The sequence below is a fragment of the Hyaloscypha bicolor genome, assembly GCF_002865645.1.
Source record: "Hyaloscypha bicolor E unplaced genomic scaffold K444scaffold_182, whole genome shotgun sequence".
Classification (NCBI taxonomy): Eukaryota; Fungi; Ascomycota; class Leotiomycetes; order Helotiales; family Hyaloscyphaceae; genus Hyaloscypha; species Hyaloscypha bicolor.
Window position 1 is genome coordinate 212,493 of NW_020194684.1, and position 25,166 is coordinate 237,658.

Here is a 25,166-nt window from a genome sequence, read left to right on the forward strand (position 1 = left end):
TCAAGCTCTAGAGTGCGAAGAGCAGTGAAACCTCCAAAGAATTTGACCTATGGCGCAGCGGCAGTGGTCCATTTATGTAAGTGGGACCTCGATCCCCGCAGTTCTCAGAGTCCCGGTGCAGATCCCGACAAACAGGCCGCACCTAGGAGGCTCCAGAAGCGCCATTGACCTTTGGAGGGGCGCTCATGAACGAGATTTCCAAATATACTTTCTGAGAGTGCGTCGGATCTTTCGAACCTCTGCAAATGCCACAATGGTACCCTTTTCCGAAAGATTGAGTGCCGTATGCCAAGCAGATTAGGTACCTCTGAGACACAATCATGGAGAATCTTGCTTTCATTCCCATCTTGCGATAGTGGATGCTACACAGCTACATAAGTAAGGAACGTGGAGTGAAAATCCTCAAGTTCAGTCAGTGTTTCGACGAGCTCGAGACGGAATGTGACCCGTTTGTCGGACAGGTACTGGTTGTTGGGCAGACACGTATCCACTCGGGGTTGTGTTCTAGCCGCCGTGAGTCATAACAGGTATAATGGACGAGCTTCCTAAGCCTTAGGTGTCTTGAAATAGTCTGCAGTCGCTCGATGCCGTTGCGCCATTGAATTTGAGGTTTTTGACATTGGGGTGCTTTATCAGCACTGACTTGCTAGATCTACAAGGTGAACTGAAGGGCTTCAAAATCCAAGTGAGCAGCAAGATGCTCGCAAATGTTGTCGATGATTTCGAGTGGTAACAACACCACGGGGTCGCGCTTGGGTTGTGATAGAACAGTTGCGCCTTTTGACGGCCCCAGAGCAAGGTCCCTGGGTGAAGTAATCGGATAGAGGATCTGCATTGTATGTTGGAGTCCCACAAGAGGGTATGAGGTCGACGAGGCGCAGTCCATGGGGTGAGAGCGTGATGTCAATGGAGGGGAGAGGTAGTCAGGAAAACGGGAGTCGGCCGAATGTGTTCACGCAAGTGATCTGGCACGAGCAAAACCATATACAGGTGAAGGATGTGGACGAGGATTTAGTTCGAAGTCATGGGGCAGTGGAAGCGAAGTGAGGTGAGGCGAGGTGAGCTGTAGTGAAGTGAAGGCGGAGAAGGACAATGCCTTTGAGTGTTTGGAGGCGAGGTTGCCTGATGGTCACGTGCACAGCTTTAAAGTGGTTTCCATTTTCGGCAACGCGGTGCAACGCGCTTCGAATCGCCGCGATCGTGGTCCAACGACATTCGCGCTTTCGGCCTCTGCAACCGCGACGACAACACCACAACTCCTCTCTCGACGCTCCGACATCGACGACTGGACACACTGCTGGGGATGGAAGAATAGGAGGCATGAAATGAGTCTCGATGCAGCTGGCACGACCTGCGCAACGCCCCAGAGCTCGCAGCCATGGTAGAGCCGGCGCCAGTCTCGACCCTACCTCCTCTGCTACCAGCTGCAAGGCCCCCCACGCCACCACGCGAGTCGAATCACGGGGAGACAAAGTCGTCCAATTTGATCGGACGATTTTCCCAGAAGGAATCCTCCTCCCGGCGCTCCTCAACAAACTCGAACTTCACCCCCGAATCATCTGCTGAGTCCCCGAGCCAGCCCGCTGGTGTCTACTCCCGGAAGAAGGTTGGCTTTGCAAACTGGACCGAGTACAACGAGCCTCCCGAAGTCTCCTTTGATGGCAAAGGGCAGATTACGCACGCTGTGCAACGTCTCCCTCCTTCTGCAGAACGAAAGCCCTCGAAATCAATCCTCAAGCCCTCCAATGGATCTCACGAAGAGGACTACAGCAGTGTAGGGGGTAGCACGAAGCTTCTTCCACCCCACCACCACGCAACGTTTGCCACTATGCTCGAATCGATCGTACGGCAGCTGGCCGGAAAAGGTAGGAGCTCGAAGCAAGATGCATACCTGATGTTGTCGGGCTCCTTGAAGGCTTCAGACAATATTCCCGACATGAAAGCGTTGAAGGAGAAGATGCCATTGCTATGTCAATTCATCTGGAGGGATTTGTCGGAGAAGCTCGAGAATGGGAACACGGATTCGACCCTCGTCACCAAAGCTCTGGTCCTGTTGTCTAGCTTTCTACAGAAGCCAGCCGTTGCCGAAACCTTCCCAACTGAATTCCCAATGCACATCGTTGATCACGCCATCAAGGTATTGGAGGATGGCACTGCTTCGAAGGATATTTTGAAGCACCTCATGTTTGTATTGGCGCAGCAAAATTTCTCCCCAAAAATCATGAACCAGGAACGAACCGGACGTCTGATCTTCGCATTGCACCAGATTGAGAGCCATGTAAAGGGCAAGAGCATTATCATGGGACGACTGGAGATCTATCGCACCCTTCTGCGACAATCGAAACCCCACATGCTTTCCAATACGACTTGGGTCCCTGACTTATTCACGGATATGATGAGCAGTATCCGAGAAATACGCACCTCAGCAATCACATTTGGTCTCGAGTCTTCCTTTGTGCTCGGAAGAGAGAGAAACGCTTCCCGGGCGGTATCAAATCTTTTTGAGGGCGAGACCACGGACGAAAAGGATGGGCCGAAATTTGCGGATTTCTACGCCAGTAAATTACGGGATGTGGTTAAAAACAAAGAGGACAACAGCTCAACGGTGCCTCAAATCTTCAGCGTGCTCGTCTTGTTCCTTCGACACAAGCCACAACTATTGGAGCAATGGGCGTACCTGAATCTTTTCCTCGGTGTGTTGCAGCATTGCTTCAACTCCAGCGATTCGGCTACGAAAATGGAAGCGAATTATGCTTGGAATCGACTCATTTATGCGATTCTGCCAAGTGATAAGACGCCGCCGAATGTGAGAGGCATCCTCTCGAGACCTTTGATTGCGCAGCTCAAACGAAGCAGCCGAAAGGCCACGATAAGCAGCGTTTGCAATTTACTATACTACGCCTTAAGGCCAAATTCGCCACCAGCCCAGCTTGACATGTATTGGGACGAGTATGTTGTTTCCATTGTCGGCCAATGCTTGGTCGCTGGGATGCGAAGTGATCCAGATCTGGTAGCAAAAGATGCAACGGATGCATGCAACATTCTTCATGGTCTCTTTAACCCAACAACAATTCCGCCATGGACCGAAACACGCGCCATGGAGAATTTCCAACAAAACAATGTCGAACCCAAAGCACTTCCTGCTCTAGATTCAAAGTGGTTGCGCAAAAGCTACTCTCGCGTCTTCCCTGTTCTTGGACCACTCCTCGAGAAGCTGTATTGGGATCTTGGCGAAGACTCGGATGTGGCGCGACTTTGGGAAGCTTACGTCGCCTCCGTTGCGTCCCCAATGAGACAGGAAGTGAAGGTCTCGATTGACACAATGGGATGTGTTGCCTCACTGTTCAGCTTGTTGCATAAGATTTGGAACCTTGGGCCGAAGAATGTAGGATCCCTTAACCCATGCAAGGAACCAGCTCTACCGCAGAGCACATCTGCCTTCTTGCGAAGTTTTGAGAGGCTTGTCTCAACTGCTATCAGCGGACTTGGCCTGCTTGCGTTCACCGAGAAGCTTCTTTGCATCACTCAGGATACCTTCATCGCTATCGTGACACCGTCTCAACACCCAAAGAAGCCTCGAGGAATCACCAAACCCCCAATTCAACACCTCATTCTGCTTCTGGTAAAGCTCTCACCCAATCTCGAATACGACCTCCGGTTTTCGCAAATGATCCGCAACATTCTTCATCCTTTCTTCGAATCCCGCACATCAAGGAAATCCCGGTTAGACCTAGTACGGGACTTGCTTCCATTACTTCCTGCCGAAGGCACGGTGCCTTGCAGACTGGTCTGGCAAATCCTAGCGGAATTTGCAGCCATCGCTGTGGATACAAGGGACGAAAAGGATGTGAATCGAGGCAGTGAGCAGCCGCTCGGTGTGGAATACCGTGAAGTAGTTAGCATCCTTGAGGTTGGCATCGGTATCTCTCCCAATCAACCATTATCCCGCTGGAATGCTCTACTTGGAGCTTTGGCTACATCAGCCACGCTCGATGCGGGCGATGCGGGCAGAGCCATTGCAGTGATCGAGCCTCTGGCGAAGTCCTTTCTTCCAACCCCAACCACTACTGTCGCGGCCATGACAGGGCTGGCTTATTTGCATTCGTTAGTTGGACAGGTAGTCCCTTATCCTAGGGACCGACAAGCTCTCGATGCCGCAAGACGACGGCTATGGGGCACTGATAACGCAGGTTCCAAGGGTTCAAGTTTTGATCCTTATGTTCATTTGTACGAGTACATCCAAAATTGTCTGGTTGCAGGTTACGATTCACTCTCCAAGCAAAATCACCATGATTATGCAGTCATGATATCCTCAGTCACAACCCTCTTAGATCGCTGTCCAACCCAACTATCTTTGATCGTTCTTATCAAAATTCAAAAGGGTATCTCGTGCTGGATTGTTGATGGCGGCCACAAGGTCATTGGCGACACTCCTCTGTCGCAATCAGTAAGCCACCAGAGATCTGCCCCTGTATTATAACTGACATCCCCAGGTAATCACTCTTTGGGCAACAGTAATCAAAATCCTATCAAAATTGCCGACGCTGTACAGCCATACGAAGGTGTTGGGCGAACTGGAACCGTTGATTTGTTCTGGGCTCGAGAGCAAGCACAAATACATCGTTAACAAAAGTATCCAATTATGGAATTCCGTATTTGGTGACTGCAGAGGTGGGCTGGAATACCCTGAGCTGGTCAAAGCTGCGCTCCTCAGACTTCGCCCCTTCACCGACATTCAACTGCCATCGCTTCACGAAAGTGTGGAAAGTGAGCTCCTCGTTGATCAGCGCCAGCCAACAGATTTTACTGGCAGCCAAGACGAATCGAGCAACTATTCCGGGGTGTCGAGTTTGGGGTCAGCATTTAAGCAGTATCTCGAGCCTCATCTGCAACCTTCAGTGATGCGGAGAATTCGTCAATCTACGCCTCAGGTCATCATCCAGGTTGGGGGGACACAATCACGGAAACGATCGCGAGAAGCTACACCAGAGACATCGAACAGGAAGTCACGGAAACGAGAAATTACACCAAGGCTAAGGCATGATGATTCCCAGGTGCAATTTGAGGCGATCGAGTCCTCCCCCATGGCTGACAGGATCGTGGACTCGCAGCTGTTGACTGACAAGCAGAAGGAGGTCAAGGAACGCCAACAAACTGAGGCGGCGATGTTTCCGGACCTGCGGTCCAATCCCTTGCCGAAAGCTAAGTCGGTTGAGAGGTCTGTGGAGGATCCAGAATTGCCTGTGCGCCGTTCGTCGTCCAAGATACGTGCCATGCTCTCGCCAAATGTCTTGCGGCAAACCACACCTACACTTGTTCTTCCCAGCGATGATGATAACCAAGTTCCTTCTTCTCCAACTCCTACGAGATCTTTGCGCGGGGAAGTACAGGTTCCAGATCCCCCATCGTCACCACCAGAACCTGTTCAGCACAAGAGTGTCGAGTATTCTGAGGCCATCTCTTCTTCGCCTGCAGAAGTGACACCAGAACCAGACAACAACACCACAATGTCGCTCAGCCCTTCGGCGCAGGTTGATGCCTATGCTGCCGAAATCAGTACCCGGACAATGTCAACTGTTGAAAGCACGCCAGTGGAACGTGGCTCATCACCAGTTGACCCCTCCGCTCAGCTGCAGGCTACCGAGGCTGAGTACCTGCAGAGGATAGCCGAAGAAAGAGTAGAACCTGCATTGGATCCCGTCACAAACCCTCAACTACCCGGCACGCCACCCCGAAACAAAACAGAGTCCCCACCAAATCAACAAACTCCTAAGACACCACAATTTGTTGATGCGCGGTCAAGTCCTGCATCTTCTGACAAGATGTCTACCAATGGAGATGTATTTGAGGATGCATTTTCTTCTCCTCGATTAAACATTTCTAGAATACGCCTGAACAAGTCATCTTCGCCTCTCGGCGATGCGGACGATTCTAGTGTGCTTCGACTGGTGGCTGAATACGATGAAGGGTCAGGTCACGTTGGACGGCAAGTCTCGTTTGCTGAGGAAAAGAACCAAGCCCAACGGAAGCGTACTTCTCCCGCTAAGCAAACATCTTCGCCCGCAGCCCCATCTCCACGCAAGCTGTCGCTGAGAAACCGATCTACAACTCAATCTGAGGACAAAGAACCAAGTTTTACATCTGAGGTTCAGGGGCCTTCTTCTTATCCATCCCGGATACCGGAAACGCCAGCAGCGAGACCCAATGAGATTTCCATGAAGATCATCATCGATGGAGAAGAATTTGACCAGGAAGATACCATTGTCGTGGATACTTCGAGCCTGGAGAGACTTGACAGTCGCCCAACAGCCAAACGCGGCGGCGCACCCAAGAAACTCACCACCTACGCCAATAATAAGAGGAAGCTACTCGCTGAGGACATGGATGAGGTACCCGATAGTCAGGAAGTTGAGGAGGCAGTGGAGAAGAAGAGGAAACGCCGGCTCGCTGAGGGTGCGAGTGAGGTCGCCCAAGGTCAAGATCCCAACGCGGCTGTGGCGAGTATGCAATCTGTTCGCTCCTGTCCATCTAATGAGGCGCTGACTTGTGGCTTAGGATCTTCCCCGAGGAAGAAATCCCCAAAGAAGAAACGCCAGCACGGACGATCGAATAGAGCATCCCAAGCGTCACAGCATCAGGCAGATGCGGAGGCTGGACGAAGTCAGAGTCCTTCGGTGGATCTCGATGCCTCGATGCTCGATGTGGAAGTTGAAGACTGTACAAGGAATGTACCCACCTCGAGTGGCAAGACGACAGCGATTGAAGAGGGAGCGGATGATACTGAGGCACTACTGGATGCGAGCCGCGAGATATCGTCCACCACAGAGGACGTATCTGCCCCAGAGGAAGATATCAACATGGCAGCAACGGTCGATGAGCTCGTCGAGGATGCGGGAACTGCAGACGAATCGATCGACGAAGCCGAAGATTCGCCAATGGTCAGCGAAGTTCAAGCGGCTAGTCAAGTCCTTGAGAGATTTGAGGAGACAACCATCAATGAGAGCACTTTCAAGGCCGAATCCAGCCCAGCCCCAGAGACATCCAAACCGGAGAACGATCCTTCTGCGCAGATTATCCCTGCAACTACTTCCGAGGTTGTCGAAATTGGAGGTGCAGCCGAGGAAGAAGCTTCTACAGATGTGCTCAACGAAGCTGAGCCTGAACTCTTAACCCTCGAGAGCATCATCAAAACCAAGCTTGGAAACCTAATTGATGACTTGAAATCTGCAGCTTTAAGCAGGGAGGGGACTCGCGAAATTGAAGATTTGTTCTACGATGCAAAGGAGCAGTTGTACGGTGCGGAACGGCGAGGAAGACAGAGGGGGGTCAGTGAGATGAACATGTGATTATAAATTGCATCGCGATTGGAGTTTTGCTTTGCTTCTAGATATTTTGGGCGGTTGATGGACAGTGAAAATGGACGGCTGCATGGGCATGGGCGGAGTATCATCGAGGAGACAGAACATTGTAACTAAGACTCCAAATATTGATTGTGTTACATGCGATGTTTGGTCGGATTCGTAAAAGAAGCTTGATGTCGATGTCTGTTTTTGGTGTGAGGGGATTAAAGCCCAACTTGAAGATTATTTATAGACGTGATACTCGCAAACAAGGAACTTGAACTGTATGCACGGGGTTCAACTTAAATCAAGACTCGAGAAGGGGCAGAAGAAACAAGGACTTAACCCACGTGATGGCATTGTCATTAGTCAGCACCTTTCGCCCACGGCGCCCACCAGAGACCTCGCCCGCGTTTCATGTTCTGCAGGGCCTGATCTTCGCTAACATCCCACTGGAACGTCAACCCCGCCGCATTCACATCCTTTCTTCTTCTCTTCTCTTCTCTTCTCTCCTCTCCCTCCCTCCATTACTCCTTCTCTAGCTGCTCACGGACATCTCACATTCTTCTTGACTACAAGAGGCCCTCGTTCCCTTCCTTCCAACTACGAACTCGACCTCTCCTTCCTCTACCTCCCTCCCTCAGCTTCAACACCCACTCCTTGGCAATCGTGCGCTGCACCGCTCGTTCCTCACCTCAAGATGGTCGACCGCCCAAAGAAACCATCCGCGCTCTCCGCGACACCGGGCCTCGCCCCACAAGCACAAGTTACAATCTCGCACTCCAACAACCGCGTCTCTGCCGTGCTACCCACAGGAGAGAGCATCGAGGTGCTGCTCTTTGGAGCAACGATCATCAGCTGGAAGGATGCGAAGGGCGGGGAGAAGCTGTGGGTTAGTGGGAAAGCGAAGACGGATGGGACGAAGGCTGTTAGAGGGGGTGTTCCAGTGGTGTTTCCCGTACGTAGAGAACACCTGCAGAATTTGAAGTTTGAGGCGGGGTTGTAAGAGCAACTTCTAGGGAGCGAAGTGAAATGGATAGGGGAAACAAGCTGACATCTTCCCCCTGCATAGGTGTTTGGCACAGCACCCGACCACGCAGCGACATCTAAGCTCCCCCAGCACGGTTTCGCACGCACCTCTCGCTGGGAGTTCCTTGGCAAGTCGACCTCCGAATCCTCCTCCATTTCCGGCAGTGGTGATGATAGCGTGAAGTTGGATTTCGGGCTGTCTCCCAGCAATCTGAGTGAAGGGAGTAGAAAGGCATGGCCGTTTGAGTTCGGCTTGATCTATAGCGTTACGCTGGGTCGTGGCATTCTAAGCACGAGTATGGTGGTGAGGAATGAGGGAGACGAGGCGTGGGAGTTTCAGACGCTGATGCATACTTATTTTCGCGTTGCGGTCAGTTATATCATCCTCCTGCTGTTAATTTGGGAACCCACTAATTGGGAATTTGGCTGCAGGATATCGCAAAAGTCGAAATTACAGGCCTCGAATCCTCCCAGTACCTCGACAAACTTACGACGCCTATCCCATCAACCGCCACCTCCCCCTCCGCTTCTCTCAAGATCGCCGCACAAACAGACCGTGTCTACAGTCCTGCGGGTGGTCCCGAAGTTCCTGTTGTGATTAAGGAAGGAGGCAAGGAGACGTTTAGCATTGTGAGGGATAATTTGAATGAGATTGTCGTGTGGAATCCGTGGGAGGCTGGCGCGAAGGCCACGGCGGACTTTGAGCCAAAGGACGGGTATAAGGAGATGGTTTGTGTGGAAGCAGGCGCGGTGAAGGGTTGGGTTAAACTTGAGGGGGGGGAGAGCTGGGAGGGTGGGCAGGTTGTCACGGCTTTGTAGGTGGTGTTTGCAATTGGACTGGTGACGAGTTCTGGATATGAGTTGTCAGGTGGAGGTTAGCAGAGAAGGCACGAGGTCAATGGATTATGGCACGGGATGGAAGACTTGAGCTGCGAGTGAGGGAAAGAAAACGGATGGGGGACGATATTTAGATCGCAGTCAGCATGACGAAACGACAGACCACAGAGCACGAATTTGTTGGCATTCAAATGAGGGTTCACTTTACAGAAAGTCCCATTGATCAACTGCGAGGGAAGCGATTTCCTGATTCTCTGCTTTCTTCCGTCAACTCTCCCGGAAGGATGTTGAGTCTCGAGAGTTCATTTTGACTCAATCTTGGGACATTGGACATTATCTAGGAAGTGGCCCTCATTCCACCTTCATGTTTGCGGTCATTACACACTTAAACGCCAAATCTTCAACCCATCTCCTAAGGTGGCGATCAAAATATAGAATCGGGAGGTAAAGCACCCTGAAAACTCTATATTTCCCCCTGCTTGCGGAGCGTATAGTGTGTCAAATGATTAGATTAGACTAGGTAAATGCCTATTAATCTAGTCTAATCAAAGAATTTCGCCATTGATCATATTTTGACCGTAATCTAATTAGATTGATATTGCGCGTGACTTAAGACGTGACAGCGCACATGACGTCGAAGGGCGTGAAGTCGGGGTAGGCCATAATAAGGTCTACTCTAGCCGTATAGGGAGTGGGTTTTTACCGATTAGGGCTGCGGCCGCTTGCCAAGCTAAGCGAAACCTCCTCGATTTTTTAGTCTTGGTCGTGGGCCCGGGCACCTGCCGCTCTTAATATATAGTCCAGAGCTTCCACCCTCACTTGAGCTCTTTTCTAGCTAGATTTAATTTCACTCTTTAAACTGCAATGCAACTCCCTACTCTACTCAACTAAATGTGTATTAATAATTAATAAGTAAAAGTTAGGAAGAAGAAAATCCCGTGACTAATCAAGTATATTAATTCAATTAATCAAGATTAATTAATCTAATCTATTGAGAAAAAACTGCATTACTTATAATCTAATCACATTAATCAATTAATTTGATTAACAACACCAATCCTTTGAGACACTAGGAGCGTAAGAGCACTCCTGAATCAACCCCCTTTGCGTACTTCACACAAGGCTGCCGACCTAGTTATAATCCGCAAACACGAGATTGGGATTATCAGGAGCACCACCAAGTACTCTCATCGGATCTTAATGAATTTAAAGACTACCGCACCGCTGTGCCACAGTAACGACAGCATTTGGCCTGATTGCGGATTCCGTTGAGGAGTTTATTACCGGGGTGAAGGGGCGACATGCAGGCAGCCGCCCCATCGACGGTCTTGTACATCGTCTTGCCGATCAAAAAAAAAAAAGGATTATATAAGAGCAATATTTTCTTCTTTTCGATTTCCGGTTCTCATTCAGAAGCAGTATTTCACATTCGTTCTAAGATCGCTCTCACTTGTTAAACCAAATCATCAAGCCAAGTCTAGTCAAGCCAGAATGCATTTCTCCTCTCTCTCATAGCTCTTGCAGCCCTCTCCCCCGGTGTAAAAGCAACACCTTTCCTCATACCTCGAGATAGTTGCACAACCTACTCCTCTGTCGCTGCCGGAACAGTCTGCTACCACACGCCCTCGGACTGCAGCGCTACCTACCTGGTGCAGTCCGGCAACTCATGTACCTCCATCGCCACAACATCTAACATCTCCAGACCCACCCAGTTCTATTACCGGAACCCTGATGTGGGACAGACGTGTCTCGGGTTGAGGGCTTATGTGCCGGTTTGCATCAATACGCCGTGGTATGCCTTCGTGCGGCCTGTGCAGGAGGCGCCGGGGACCGTGGAGGGTGCGGGGAAGGTGCCGGTTCCTATGATGCCGTAAGTGATACACTCTCTCCAGTTGTAAGTTTATTTTTGAAGGGGTAATGTTGATAAGGTACAGGAGCATCGTAAGCAATTGCATGCAGTATGAACTCGTGGGCAGCGGGAGCAAATACAAGGTGGAGAATATTGTGGCTTCGAATAATATTACGATGGATGAGTTTCTGGCTCGGAATCAGTATGTGGATAAGAAAAACCCGACAGCTTGGGAGGGGTATTGGACCTGTGTTTCTATTTCTTAGGGGTTGTGGTTTTGGCGCATTGTGGGGCCGTACGAAGTATGTTCGGATTTGGCATGGAGGAAGAGGTGAACTGATGAAAGATGCAAAAATTACTAAACTAAGGAACAGGAGTCTAAGTTACAGGAAAACGAAGGGGTATATATAGCCCTGATCCATTACGTAACCTAAACTCCCGTCCTAGCAACTTCCCGCAATATCGTTCTTTTCCGTCAAGGGTTAACGATAACCCGTTATATTGTCAGGGTTGTCACACTATTTGGTACAGCATTCAAACTAAAACTGTTGTTAGTGGCAGCTTGGTTATTGGTTTATATATAGTAGATAACATACTTGAAGGATGCAGGAGTTCGACTCCTGACACATATTATTGATTATAGGGTCCTCCCCGTAAGACTGGCCAGGGTTGCACGTTAATTTTGACTGGTCGCAACCGCCTTGGATGCATTTAACATGCACCGTTTGAGGGCGGCAGTCGGCTGAGGAAGCCGCGGAGAATAGCGTGAATGAGAGGAGAATAACAGGAAAGGCTGCCGATTTGAACATTGCGTCTTAAATAGCGAAAGTAATAAGCGGGGTGTGGGGAGTATGTAGAGATATATCAATAGGAACGAGGTGTCTTTTCCGATTGCCTTTCGACTAACGAGAGGAGTGTCTTCTAGAGAGAGAGGCCTGTATTTATAGGAAATCAGGAAGTCGTAAACAGCGGAATCGGAAACAGTGTATCAAATGAATAGAGGAGATTACATTAATTACTATTAATCTAATCGATTGACGAAATATACTCGTTAATCATATTCTACCTCCATATTCACATATTAATTTGATTAACTATGCCGCCCGTCCTCGTTGTAGCGCTACCTTGCCGCCCTCTCTTATTTATCTGTAACAGTGGGTCCACAGAGCACAGACGTTCTACCAAACGAAACACCCCGGCCAAGAGGGCCGACTGTTACATTTAATTAGGGGGTGGGGGAGTGCGAAAGGGCACAGTTTTGAAAATCGACCATTTTTAGTGGGGTTAGGAATACCCAAAATCTCACACTTTTAAAAGTTGCGCATCGCAACGCGACCAGGTCCAAATACTTTGAACTAAGCTCTAGGGTCTTCGGCTAACGGGGCAAAGATAGCTGAACGCCCCCCCTCTCGGCTCGTCGCGAACGACCCTGAACGCTCGAAAAGGTTTGCCTCGTGCTCTCCCCCCCCCCTAAATGTAACAGTGGTGCCAATCCCTGATATCAGTGCTCTGAATGGTTGAAACCCTGGTCAGCCACCTAGCACTAGTCCATCGTGAGGTCTTTCGAGAAGACGGGGCTTTATTTACCTTGCTAGGGCTTGTTAACCCATGGCAACGGCTTAGAAGTAACTAGTACTATTTGCTAAATGGCAACCACAGTATCCACTCTGGGCCCGCTTTTACATTTATTTAGGGGGGGAGGAGTAAGTAAAACGACATTTAATTCTTCATCCCAATTCTCTCCTTCTATTCTGGCCGAATAATCTGCCGACGTGCCGTAATTACTGTGGAGCAGTTTACTAAAGCTATGCCATTACCATCTTCATGACAAGACGACCTACCCAAGACCGCTGAGGCCGACCTGGACCACCTTGATCACCCAGGCCAACAGATCATCCAACAAGATCAATCTGGATCATCCACCAAGATCAAGTGGATCACCCAGATCACCCAGACCCACCTGGTAAGTCGCGTCATAATCTTGTATGGTAAAGGGGGTGGACACATCGGAGCGAACTCCTGTAAGGTGATCATATGTCGCTGTGCTGTTGCCATAGAGACTTTTACACCTAAAAGTTTAGTAGACAGGGTGGACATGTGCTTTCACTATAGCAACACCCATCTCCGACATATAGCTGCACGTACAGGAGTTCGCTCCGATGTGTCCACCCCCTTTACCTTTGCTAACAGTGTATTGAATGATTTGATTTGATTTGATTTGATTAGCTTCATTTTAACTTGATTTGATTTGGGAATATCCGTTCCGCTGCTGCCAGGACAGGCTTGGCAATGATACCTGAGGTATCAATACTGGTATCAATACCCCCTAGTATTACTCAGTATTAGTAGGATCGATCCGTATTGATCCGGTATCGATTCTAAGCGAGAAATTTGCTAAGTAACTTACATAGTAAATTTATATGGAGAGGTACTTTCCTTTGCAAGAGGGGTCGGATAGCTAGCGAGGGGTAAGGAACACCAAGAAAGTCAACTTTTTTAAAGTCCTTAAAAAAATTATAAAAGGATGTAAAACTATTAAAGCGATATTCCTAATTATAACGCTGTACTTGCTTTTTCAATTAAAGGTAATAAGTATAATAAGAATCGTAATTAAAAGGGTTAGATAGGGGGGTTCGCGACTCTCGCTTAGAATCGATTTCCAGAATCGATAGGATTACGGAGGTACAACCCATAAGTATTCATATAGTGTTAGCAAGGGTCTGAACTTCAAACCCTTACAACGCAACTACGAAATGCTATAAAAAACAGAAAAATAAAATAGCATAATAGCATAATAGCATACGTATATGAGATAATAATCGAGTTAACTAGGCGCTTTTATGTCACGATTTGAAAGAGTTATGAGGGTTTAAATTTTCATAGACCCCTGTCGATTCGGTTGCTATGTGAATACTGATGGGCTGTACCTCCGTAATAGTCGCGACGTTAAATCCAACTATTAGATATCCTAGAAAGGAATTAAGTTTTATTATTTTTCATGGCAAATTATTTCAGATTAACCAAGGGGGAAATTTGCTTACGAAAGCCCTTCCTGGCGGCAGCGGAACGGATATTCCCAAATCAAATCAAGTTAAAATGGAGCTAATCAAATCATAATTAATTATAATTAATTTGACTTTGATTATTTTTTGATACACTGTTTGCTAATAGTACGTTCGCGATTAGTCTTCGATATCCCTTCGTTCTCTAGGGGTTGGTACACCGATCAGCCGCGAAGCCAGCAGACACGCAAGGATACGACCGTCACCTTCAAACGATCGGAACCCAAGGGGTTCTTTGATCTGCGATGTCCAGTCTTCCGTCCCCACGCCGCATCGGCAGGGAGCGACTCATCAATAATCTCACCAACGCCATGTCAGATTTCGAAGCAACCGCCAGCTTCAGCTGCGGTGTATACATCAGCATCAATAGATATGGGGGCACAACTCGATACGGAGATTTTACCAGCACGAAGAAAACCTGTTGCCATCCCCAGCCATTGATATCCGTTGGGACACATCAGATGGTAATGTGTCAAGGAAAATCACTTTCCCTCTGTAGAAGTTCCTCGGTCCTTTCGTTCCTTCAAGGAAGTCGCTGTTGCATATCAAACCCCAGAGATTTTGACGCCAATTTTAACCGAGATCCAAGGCCACAGAACTGCTTCCGAAGTAGTGGGGTGGGGCCCAAAGAACCTTTAGCCTAGAAAGCTTCTCGGCTCTGCGATTGGAGCGGCCCATGTTGCTGGAAAGCGACAACGAGGAAAGGCACTAAGAGTCGTGTAATATGTATCTAATTAAACATTTGCATTGTACATACGACCATAGACTGAAGAACATTGGGCATCCCGTCCGCTCTGCCATACACAAGCTTCAGATCGGCAGATTAGTAGTTGGGTGGGTGACCACCAGCGAATACCTGCTGTTGTATGTTTTTTTATTTTTTTTCTCTATTTCCCTTTTTCCCTTTTTCTCCAGGAACTCCTTCTCTAAGGCTGAAGGGTTTTTCTCTTTCCTGTTTTTCTCTTTCCTGTTGGAAGGGGAAGTGGGTGCATAGTGTAACGGGAAGAAAAGGAAGTGACTTGTTCTGTTCATAGCCCATGTTTCAACACTTGCTCTATGTTTGGTTACTGGAGACAAAGCGTCCTATTTCTATGATCCTATCCGCTAGATTCTATTCTCATCTCATCTCAGCTCATCTCAGCCCATTCTCAATCATGATATCAAGTAATCTATCCTCGTCATTCTCCTCCCTTTGCAACGGAACCGAAGCTTTTACCCTCTTGAAGAACTTCCCTTCAAACTGCGCTGATAGAAACCAGCATACTCCCAATCAATTATAGCCTTCACCTTTAGTATCACGGGATCAACGACCAGGTTATACGTCGGCAAGTCGTCATGATTAAATACTAGCTCCTCAGTCTCAAAAGGCTTTATCTTCTACTCTAGAAGGCCACTTTTGACCATAATGCGATTGGTGGTACGACCTAGTTATATTAATAAAAGCCAAGGGAGCTTGTCATTAACACAGGCAATATATAATCCCCGAAGGCCCACCCTAAAACTTAGACTTTAGCTTCTTCAACACCTCCAAATAAACCTCTAGTTCCTTTTGGATAACCTTCTGTTTCTCCTCTGCAAGCGCATTCATGCTTACCCCCTCAATATACTCTATAACCAGATAGACGGCTTCATCATCTTCGAAGCAACAATATAGCTCAGGGATTGGAATACTCATATGCCTAGCGATAAACGCCATTGACGCTGCCTCATTATAGAGTCTTTGTTTTCCGAAACGAGGTATAATTAACGTGCCTGTGAACGGGTTGGTTTGCCATTCTGTTGGTCGCAGGCTGCGTTTGATCAAAGCCTAACCGACTTTGTAGTATTTTCGTTCGGGCGTGACGGAAAAGCAGTTCTCTTCGCGCCGCGGGTTGAACATTGGTTTGTAACGGGTGGCATCGTATATAGAAGGGTTCACCCACCAACCGCCCAAACCCACTTCCCGCCCAACCAAAAAATCATCACTTCCGATTAATTGCAACACAACCAATTAATGACTTTTGTTGATTTCAGTGCCATTTTGATTGCATTTAGTCCCTCTTCAAATCTCTTACCATGCCTGTCAAGAAGAACCCAGTTATTGACTACCCAGACGACCCGAACATGATAACATATAACGAACGATCGGAAATGTCTTAGGAGGCCTTCATTTGGAATGCCCAAATCAAGCTGCGGATTACAGCTTTCTTTTGGAACTTCAGATTTGAGAAGCATTTACCATACTTTGAGCGCAGTCAAAATTTAGACTTCTCTATCCAGAAACAGCAATTGGCCAGTCTGTTTATAGATAAGAGCATTCTTGAAGTCTTTGTGTTGCATGTCGCGCTTTAAGGTCAAGCAAAAGTGGTCTGATGCTCACGGCCCAACGCCGGCACTTCCCTATCTAATAGGCTGCTGCACTTTCCTCCGCAACCACCCTCTTGTGACCGCAACAAAACTTGATGGCAGACACCTCATTCGAGGACAGATTTCAAGTACTGGAGGAATTTTAGACTTGTCTTTGAACGGCGATTAGGTTTGAAGCATACCTGCAATGTCCCTAAACTTATGGCAGCGTCTGATAAAGGACCTTCGGCGAAGGTCACTTGTGCCAGCATCTTTTTCCGCTTTTGGATATCCACAATTTGCTATATATAGTCAGTACCTTAAAGGCTCAGAGCTAACTGGTGTTACGTAGCTGGGGGACGAGTATTTCAGGGGCGAGTTGGTCAGGTTTTACCTCTTCGAATGAGTCTCGCATCAAGTATCGAATCGTGGTGATATCACGTGTTTGGCCAACTCGGTGTACTCGACAGAGAGCTTGCTCTTCAATCATAGGGTTCCAGTGTGGTTCGATGAGATAGACCCGCGAACCAGCTGTCAGATCGAGACTAAGCTTCAATCAGTGATTGACTCAAATGCTTTTCAGGAAAACAACTCACCCAGCCCCTCCGCAAGTGATGGAAACAAGAATGACACGCACGGAATCACCACTCTGAAATGCACGTAGAGCCTCATTTCTTTTAGGAAGAGAAGTCTTCCCATCAATCCTTGAAAACAGGATCCCCCTGTCGTTCAACATCAGCTGGACATGATTAAGCGTATTCGTCCAGTATGAAAACACCACACTGTCCAAAATTAGCCATTTCCTCGAGTACTGCAATATGTAAGTCGATACTAACCTTTTCTCTGTTGTGTTGTGTTTACAAAGATCCGCTACAAGAGCATTGATCTTCGTAGACATATTTTTGATGGTAAATGCCAGATCACAGTCCCCGGACGGCGTTGCAGGGGTTGAGGTTTCGCAGCTCTCGACCGACGCGTCCCAACGTGGATGGCCTGCTCTGTCGTCTTCGATTTGAGACACGCATCTCTCGCATATCATTTGGTCGCAAGGTCGTGTTTGGCGCTGCAACTCAAAATCAGCCTTCACTGGGCCTTCGAGAAGATCCTCGAGCAAGTTTGCACCGCAGTTCAAGCAATTGGCAGAACGGCCCAGAATATTGCCATAAAACGAGTCAGATGCCTCTCCCGGAGACCATCCTCCCAGCGAACGCGGAGCTTGAGGAATCTTGCTTTCCACAGAAGACTGGGCCAGAAGACCATGGTTGCAAATTAAACGGAGAATGTTAAGCAGCCAGAGTGCATTGAAAGTTTTGCCACCTTGGTTTCCGGAAGAGATGGCTTCCTCAAGAAGCACTCTTGATTGGGTCTTTGCGGCATCATATTTTTCTCGTTCAGCAGGGGAAAAGTCGAGGTGATGAATCTCGTCAATTCGAGATGGAAGCTGGACAACGGCTTTGGTACGGCTGATAGTAATAGCCCTAACGAGCGTTTTGAGTCTCAGAAATCCCTGGGCATCGGGACTTTGACGATTCTGCCATGGTCTGAAGATCTCTTCTTCGAAACTTTTCGGGTCGGAGTAAGGGTGAACTTGTAAGAATCTTACAATGCTGGCGAAGTCTGCGAGCTTGTTTTGGATAGGGGTTCCGGTGATCGCCCATCGCCTCGTTGAACGGAGAGTGCAACACGCTTGGGCGAGTTGGCTTTGTGGGTTCTGGATTGTATGAGCTGCGCAGGTTAGTAATGCTTGATCAGATCCGGGAAGCTGCTTCACCTTCATCCAGAATCACCCGATGCCAGATCAACGAAAATATAGACTTCTCTTTGTTCGGTTGGTCGCCGAATTTTCTCCAAATGGCAGAGACAGTGTGGTATGTTGTAATAACAACATCGTATTGCTCCAGCGACTCCGTATTCTTCCTATTTTGGCCATGATAAACGTGGCATTTTATCTTTCCAGGTCGGAGGTGCCTAGAAGTGATTCAATACCATGGTCAAGCAAGTACGAGTTAATACCGTCTGCAAAACAGTAGGAGACTCACAAACAAAATTGTTTTTCCCAGGCTTGTATTACTATTCCCGTCAGTTAAGAGAGCGGTGGCCGCCATTTTCATACGTACATGCCGGAGGTACAATGAGCAAAGTAGTCTTCACAAAATCAGATGTCACAGAGTTGAGGGTAGCTGGTAGGCTCGCCCGGTTGGCTGCAATGAGACATATCATGCTGAGGGTCTTGCCTAAGCCCATGTCATCCGCTAGCAGACCACCCCGAAAGTCTGGTGGAGCCTCGTTTGTGCTGTATCCACTGATGTTATTGATGTAACTATCTCCTCGTGTTATTAAATGATCTTAGATGGGAAAACTTGGCGACTACCTGAACCGCCCCAAAGAATCTGTTTGTTGACTCCAAATGTCACTAGCACCGTCTTCCAGCCCCCAGCCCTTCTCCCGACGCAACATAAACGTCAACGCCTGCTTTTGATGCCTGTACTATATATCAGCTACATGTACACCTGCCTATGAGAGAGATCTACCCAAATAAATCGGTTTTCACGATATCAGGTGCTTGAGTCTCTGGCAACGGGCTACCACCCTCCATCAAATGTGCAAGCAAATCAGGTCCGGCCTCCACTCGCTCGATTTGTAAATTCCCAAGTATCGAATCAAATGAACTCGTCATCACCGTCTCTCCTGAATCTGGTTGGATGATATGTGGGTTCCGGTATAGGACGCAACGCTCACATCCCCGTGGGTCTTGAAGATACATCTTTTTATTTGATAAGTATCCTCCCACCTTGTCCTCAAGACCGCCTCTGCCGAAAATGATTATGTTCAGGAACCACGACCGCAGTGGCTTTCCGCGGCGTCTACCATTCTGACGAACACCTCCATCCGGAGATACTTCGAGTTTTGAATGGCAGTACAGCTGCGTCGTGAATTCAACCACGTTTTCCAGCTCGCACAGTATTCGTGCCGCTTTGGGGCATGCGATACGAAAGGTAACCAAACCGCCGTCGAGCTTCGAAGAAAGATATTCGGGGCTATGAAAGTCGACAGGTATATTATTCGAATTCGGGCTAACTTGGGAGCCAATGTTCGTGGAGATGTCACACAACTGCGCAAACAATCAGGTATGATATGGATATGGCTGGAAGGGCAATTTATTTCCATACGAACCATTCCATAGCAGCATTCTGGCGGTTCCCTTTCAACTTCGCGTAGTCTGCCATTGCCACCAAGTTCACTACTCGTTGGGTGGGCCAAGAGGTCCGTTCCATTAGCAGGCTTGGGTCCAACATCATTCAATCCTTCTGGTTTGGGGAGGGAAGCGTGGGAGCCCACGAGGGATAGATACGACCGTGCACGAGGAGACGTTGGTCGTGCCGTTGGGTTATGATTGTTGTTGATCCGAGGACGCTTGGCCGGTCGGGTGTTGTCAGTCCGCACATTCATTTCAGATAGCTCATCCCATTACTGCACATACAAGGGCCAACGGTACCAAGGGAAGTATTTTTTGTGTCTGTCGAGAGACCCCGTGGTGTTGATGATCAAAACCAAAGGCCTGCTCCTTAGTACAGTGCAGTGCTCGTCTGTGCTAACGAGTCAAGCCATGGGCTGCCTTGCAGAAAGCCCATCGCGTCAGCACCATACCATAGCCTCGCTGCAATAATTCCTTATTCTCGTCCGCATTTTTTATTTTTACGTTCTTGATTATCTGTTATTTTGCTTTTGCTTTCTGACTGCATATGGCGAACCCTCGAGATGTGATCGCTGATGCCTTTGGGAAGCTCAAACGCTCGATATCTGAGGAAGATGCCCACAAGTTTGCGTCGACCGAGTTGAAAGATGTATGGGTGGCTGTTCGCGAGATCGATAGCAGACAGAGGAGGCGGCTATCAGCCCAGAATATGGCTCGCATCGAACCTATGTTGAGAGGAATCGAGAAGTATACCAAGATTATTGAGGTGTTATGTAACGGAACCCCCTACTTACCATATGTGTGGGTTCGTACTCAATTTCTCATTCCATGCAAAGGACGAAATAATCTCACGAAACTTATTAGGCCCCGATCAAGTTGATGCTTGAGGTTCGCATCCCCGCTCCTTATGATTCTAAGACCAGACTCAGCTCATCCATCCTCCTAGATTGCAAGTCACTATCGGGATGTCTTTGAAGCACTTCTTGCAGCGTATGCCGATATAGGCGACGCTCTACCACGATTTGACCGTTACAGGGAGACTTTCGCCAATAATCTCGAATTTCAGCACGTCCTTGCTTCAGTATATACTACAATCCTGGATTTTCATCAACGCGCATACAAATTCTTTCGACGGAGAGGTATTCAATTATGTCTTCACTATTTTCAGTTTAAATCTTACTAAGAACCGACTATAGCATGGCATATTATTTTTCTCTCCCTCTGGAAGGACTTCGGAAGTCGGTTCGACAACATCATCAAGTCGTTGAAGAAACAGAGAGATTTCGTCGACATCGAGGCTGCTTCTTTCGACATCGTAGAAGGGAAAGAGTCCCGCACCAGAATTCAAGATGACATTCGACAGAGGCAAGAACGAGAATCAGAAATCCTAGAGGGAAACGAAAAGAGCGCAAGAATCTCTCAGTTACAGCACTGTCACGCGTGGCTCTCTATGGATGATAAAATCCAGGAGGCCGTGTACGAAAGAACATCAAACAGACGGCATGATAAAACCTGCGAGTGGATCGCGAACGAGCCGCAATTAAAGAGTTGGATTAAGGATGATGCGCGACGACCGTGCCTCTGGCTTGAGGGAAAGCCTGGATCAGGCACACTCCTATAGCATCCTAAAACAATGTTGGTGCTAATACTACTATTCTAGGCAAGAGTATCATGTGTTCATACATTGTTCAAACGCTTACGAAAACACCGGGTCTAACTGTCTGCTACTACTTTTGCAATAGTCAAGACACTGGCAACGTGTGTCACCAGATCCTGACAACCATCGTAGTTCAAATTCTGAGACAGCATCGTGATATTTGCACACTTATCGCTAACGAATTTGTCTATAACGGGGCAAGTTGTGGGATGGCTCAGCTCAGAATTCTTGTTCCGCAGCTTCTCGAGATAACCTCTTACACAAGAATCGTTATTGACGGGATCGACGAATGTTCAAAAGAAAATCAGAAAGCAATCTTAAAAGAACTTGAGGTTCTTTGTGCAGGTTTAGTAACACCGTGTAAGGTTCTCTACTCAAGTCGAAGAGAGGTGCATATCTACAAGAAGCTTTCTGAGCAGCCTCGAATCTCACTGGACGGCCGGCAGGAAGTAGACTGGGATATCCGGTCTTTCTTGAAATACAAGATAACGAGACTCTGCACATCTGATCAAGATCTATTGGGCAGAATTGAATCGATATTGATGGAAAGAGCAAATGGTCAGTGTTCAACACCATAGCAAGGGTTAATGCTCATCAAAGAGTAGGCATGTTCTTGTGGGTTCGATTAGTAGTCGACGAGCTCAAATATTGTTACAGCGATGCAGCTTTGGAGGAAACGGCCTCGAGACTACCAAAGGGTCTCAAAGCAGCGTAAGAAATACATCCGCAGTTCTGCGTGTCTTGTCGTTCTGGGTCATTAAAAGACTTGTAGGTACGGACGTATTCTCGACAGGATCATGGACCCTAACATCCCGTGGAATGCAAGACACATGGCACTTAGAATTCTGGGGTGGATGGCTTGTTCCTATAGGATATTAAAGAGCTACGAGCTCCTCGATGGTATTGCCTTTGACCCTTCAAATACTACCCTGACACCCAAGACGAAAGTTCGAAAAGACATACTGGATCTTTGCCGGCCTCTTATCGAAGAGGGTCCTGCTGGCACTGTCGATTTTGTACACTTTTCAGCAAAAGAGTAAGCATTTCTCCTCGTAACAAGGGGCAAGAAATCATTGACCTTCATAGGTATATTCTTGAAGAAGACTATCAAGCTGAGCGCCCCTTTATATGGCGTGAGAATGCACATTTGGATATTTCCTTCTCTTGTGTGACATTTCTAAATTCCTGCGTCTCATTACTACCAGCACATTCAACAGAAGCTCAAAGAGCAGCCATTATCGCTCGCGGTTTTCACGGCCTCCTAATTTACGCCGATATGTTCTGGTACAAGCATCTTCTGACATATTGCTCATTTCTGAGTCAGCACAAAGAACGACAATTCTCCACAGAACTCCTAGCTCAACTTCACCTTTTGATGAGATTTAGCAAAGATAATCAAGTACTACTTTCAGGATCTAATATCACAGCGGGGAAGGACGGGACTACAGACCCTACTCTCGAGCCATTGAATCAGATGCCGGGTGTCAAGAGACTAGTCTCGGATATCCTCGTGTTCCGAGCCAAGATGGCCCGAGAGAATGGTTCTGATAAGTCCGCCGAAAGTAAGCACCTATCTAGTCAAATTTACTTGCCGAGTCCTAATACACCTTAGTGATTTCTTCAGGCTCGTGTGATATGGATCCAACACACTTCGGCGCCGTCCGTCACTATTATCAACACGCGGCTGAGCTTTTATTAGATGGCATGGCTGAGGTGACCTATCCCGAGATCAACGAGAAGGACCTTCGATCTTTCCGAGAAACATATGGAGCCTCGGCTTATGTATGCCGATTTTTACATTGTGTCTTCAGCTCCGACGGCTTTGAATCTTCCTCGCAGCGAGCCAGGCATGAGTCCCAACATCAGCGACACTTTCGATGCGCACATTCCTCATGTGTCCATTTCGCGAGGGGATTCGTTTCTCGAAACCTTCTAAACAAGCACAATGAGAATTACCATCCAGTTATTGTGGAGGGCCCCAGCCTTGCGGAAAGTCTTGCACCCCCTCCCGCCGTGGAAAGGCCAGCGCAAGGTGCAACTGAAATAATCCAGCAAGGCATAGAATTTCCTCAGACACGAGCAATGCCCCGTCCATCAGCGCCGGCAACTGGTCTAGCTGCCAATATTGGTGTGGTCTCGCAGCCAGACTCCTTACAGGTTGGTGGGTTCGGTTTGGGCGGCGAACCTGTGAGTTTTACCAATCCAACCTCATGTTATCGTGCTAACTTTCACAGTTCGGTTTCTCGAATGAGACGGAATTTGCTCCCAATGAAAGTAGCCTGGATGTACTCATGGATTTCGATTTCGACACTTTCTTACACCAAGGGGCGGAAGACAACTTCAACTTCGATGCGTCTGCTTTCCTGGACGGAAACACAATCGGAGCAGAATGACCATAGGGGCCTCATGAGTGCCATTATCAATTTTCTGCGCTAAGGCCCTGGATCACATAAGCCAACTTCAACCTGGCGTCTCAGAAAAATTCTATCGCGACATTATTAGTATCCCAGGAAACTATTCAGACTTTTACGGAGACGATTACTTTATTAATCTCTTCGCATTTCGGGATAAACTTATCAGCTAAGACTCTCGCTTTAATAAGACTCACGTAGCTATAATAACCTTTACTTTAATAATATTACTTATACGTAACTCGATAAGAACGGTGGCACCGTTCGATTACTGATCTACTCAGCCTCCAGATCAGGAACATAGGCATAATTGCAAACCTCAAATCACCCAGTATTCCGATCCTTTTCAAAAGCCTGCGTCAATATATGCAAGCAAGTAGAGAGACGGGAGACGAACCAGCATACCCATATACTAGCGTCCACATCACACACGGCGTATTGCACTTCTCACCCGGCACAACTTCTCAAAACGCTCTAACAGGTCTGCATTGAAATAATTCAATAAACTCGGTGGTAAGGAGAGCTATTATTTGGAAGATGGTCAAGAATCAGAGGACGATTTTACATGTTCTTGAGGGGGCAAAGTCGAGGAGGAAGGCGACGGAGACACGGCAGAAGGTGGAAGCCATGAGGCCGGTCAGAATCATTCGAAGAGGCATTGTAAGATTCTGTGGACGGATGGGTGGGAGACGTAGATGCTGTGCTTTCTAAAGCCGAAGCTTACGGCTGCGGCGAAGCGGGTGTAGGTGACGGATCCTGCCAACTGATTTTGATGTCAGAATAATGAAGTTGATAGGGCATCAGGTGGGGTATACGAACTGTTGCAATGGTACATGCCCAGTCGGCGACATTGAGCTTGTATTTGGGGACGACGCGGGTATATATTCTCACTGCGTAGAAGAGGATGCCTATTGCGAATATCGGTGTGAGAACAGTGAGTGCTTTAGTTCCAACGGAATCGTTGGGTACATGTCGAGATTGCTGATTCATGGCACGTGAGTGATGCAGGATTGCCCTTGCTGGTGCGAAAGAAATGAGCATACCTTGAGAACCTTGTCTAAATATGAGATGCGCTCTCTGATCAACCCCGTATTTAGCATGAAGATCTCGATGGGAGCACCCATTTCGACGCCACACGAAAGAGATTACGCCACCCGTGTGCTAACACTGGGCACTTCGGTCTCCATCTTCATGCTCATTCGCCAGTGAGTAATCGTGGCAAAGGGAGTCAAGCAACAGCTGCGGAGCATCAACCGTTCGACCGCTGATTTGTCCAAACTTGCCCAGCACTCAACAACGAGAGGTCTCTACTTATGTCCATGTCCTCTTGCACCTGCAGGTAGTGCCGGGGAACCTTCCTTGCAGTCCCAGAAGATTCCCATTCCATGGAGCTGGCACTCGTGGCTCTCCGGGTCCTGCCCCTGTCGCGTGTTGACAGGTGAAAGAATGCGAGGTCACCA

General features: G+C 48.1%; 6 protein-coding genes across 6 annotated transcripts; 4 read left to right on the forward strand and 2 right to left on the reverse strand.

The window, feature by feature from the left end:
- Window positions 1–1,209: 1,209 nt before the first annotated feature.
- On the forward strand, window positions 1,210–7,634 carry K444DRAFT_573338 (uncharacterized protein). The gene is made up of 3 exons (XM_024877400.1): window positions 1,210–4,447; window positions 4,494–6,501; window positions 6,556–7,634. Exons 1-3 carry the CDS (start codon window positions 1,379–1,381, stop codon window positions 7,344–7,346), a joined length of 5,868 nt encoding a protein of 1,955 aa, XP_024727855.1. The 5' UTR covers window positions 1,210–1,378; the 3' UTR covers window positions 7,347–7,634.
- A 406-nt stretch (window positions 7,635–8,040) lies between these two features.
- On the forward strand, window positions 8,041–9,188 carry K444DRAFT_636347 (putative glucose-6-phosphate 1-epimerase; the record flags this gene model as incomplete). The annotated part of the gene is made up of 3 exons (XM_024883986.1): window positions 8,041–8,298; window positions 8,413–8,739; window positions 8,802–9,188. The coding sequence occupies 3 exons, from the start codon at window positions 8,041–8,043 to the stop codon at window positions 9,186–9,188; spliced, it is 972 nt and encodes a 323-aa protein (XP_024727856.1).
- Window positions 9,189–10,943: 1,755 nt separating this feature from the next.
- Window positions 10,944–11,519, forward strand: K444DRAFT_221977 (uncharacterized protein). Its single transcript, XM_024871152.1, has one exon. It carries the CDS (start codon window positions 11,167–11,169, stop codon window positions 11,464–11,466), a length of 300 nt encoding a protein of 99 aa, XP_024727857.1. The 5' UTR covers window positions 10,944–11,166; the 3' UTR covers window positions 11,467–11,519.
- A 3,730-nt stretch (window positions 11,520–15,249) lies between these two features.
- K444DRAFT_706649 (uncharacterized protein) lies at window positions 15,250–16,087 on the reverse strand (the record flags this gene model as incomplete). Its single annotated transcript, XM_024888140.1, has 4 exons — window positions 15,930–16,087; window positions 15,643–15,893; window positions 15,405–15,494; window positions 15,250–15,357 (listed from the first exon to the last, which is right to left on the reverse strand). The coding sequence occupies exons 1-4, from the start codon at window positions 15,994–15,996 to the stop codon at window positions 15,250–15,252; spliced, it is 516 nt and encodes a 171-aa protein (XP_024727858.1). The 5' UTR covers window positions 15,997–16,087.
- Window positions 16,088–16,503: 416 nt separating this feature from the next.
- K444DRAFT_706667 (uncharacterized protein) lies at window positions 16,504–19,512 on the reverse strand (the record flags this gene model as incomplete). The annotated part of the gene is made up of 10 exons (XM_024888141.1): window positions 16,504–16,744; window positions 16,837–16,987; window positions 17,039–17,224; window positions 17,279–17,622; window positions 17,680–18,167; window positions 18,214–18,410; window positions 18,482–18,512; window positions 18,560–18,762; window positions 18,814–18,924; window positions 18,974–19,512. Coding segments are annotated over 10 exons (2,424 nt in total), but the record flags the coding sequence as incomplete, so codon positions are not given.
- A 673-nt stretch (window positions 19,513–20,185) lies between these two features.
- Window positions 20,186–23,688, forward strand: K444DRAFT_543972 (uncharacterized protein; the record flags this gene model as incomplete). Its single annotated transcript, XM_024876011.1, has 10 exons — window positions 20,186–20,443; window positions 20,503–20,526; window positions 20,585–20,777; window positions 20,835–21,213; window positions 21,306–21,853; window positions 21,898–22,006; window positions 22,068–22,331; window positions 22,382–22,857; window positions 22,908–23,460; window positions 23,574–23,688. The coding sequence occupies 10 exons, from the start codon at window positions 20,186–20,188 to the stop codon at window positions 23,686–23,688; spliced, it is 2,919 nt and encodes a 972-aa protein (XP_024727860.1).
- Window positions 23,689–25,166: the final 1,478 nt, after the last annotated feature.

Excerpts from the sequence above, each read along its gene's own strand:
- K444DRAFT_573338 (XM_024877400.1), top strand. The coding sequence starts at position 1,379 with ATGGTAGAGCCGGCGCCAGTCTCGACCCTACCTCCTCTGCTACCAGCT. Across the intron at positions 4,448-4,493 it reads ACACTCCTCTGTCGCAATCA|GTAATCACTCTTTGGGCAAC; the intron begins GTAAGCCACCAG and ends TGACATCCCCAG. Across the intron at positions 6,502-6,555 it reads TCCCAACGCGGCTGTGGCGA|GATCTTCCCCGAGGAAGAAA; the intron begins GTATGCAATCTG and ends CTTGTGGCTTAG.
- K444DRAFT_221977 (XM_024871152.1), top strand. The coding sequence starts at position 11,167 with ATGAACTCGTGGGCAGCGGGAGCAAATACAAGGTGGAGAATATTGTGG.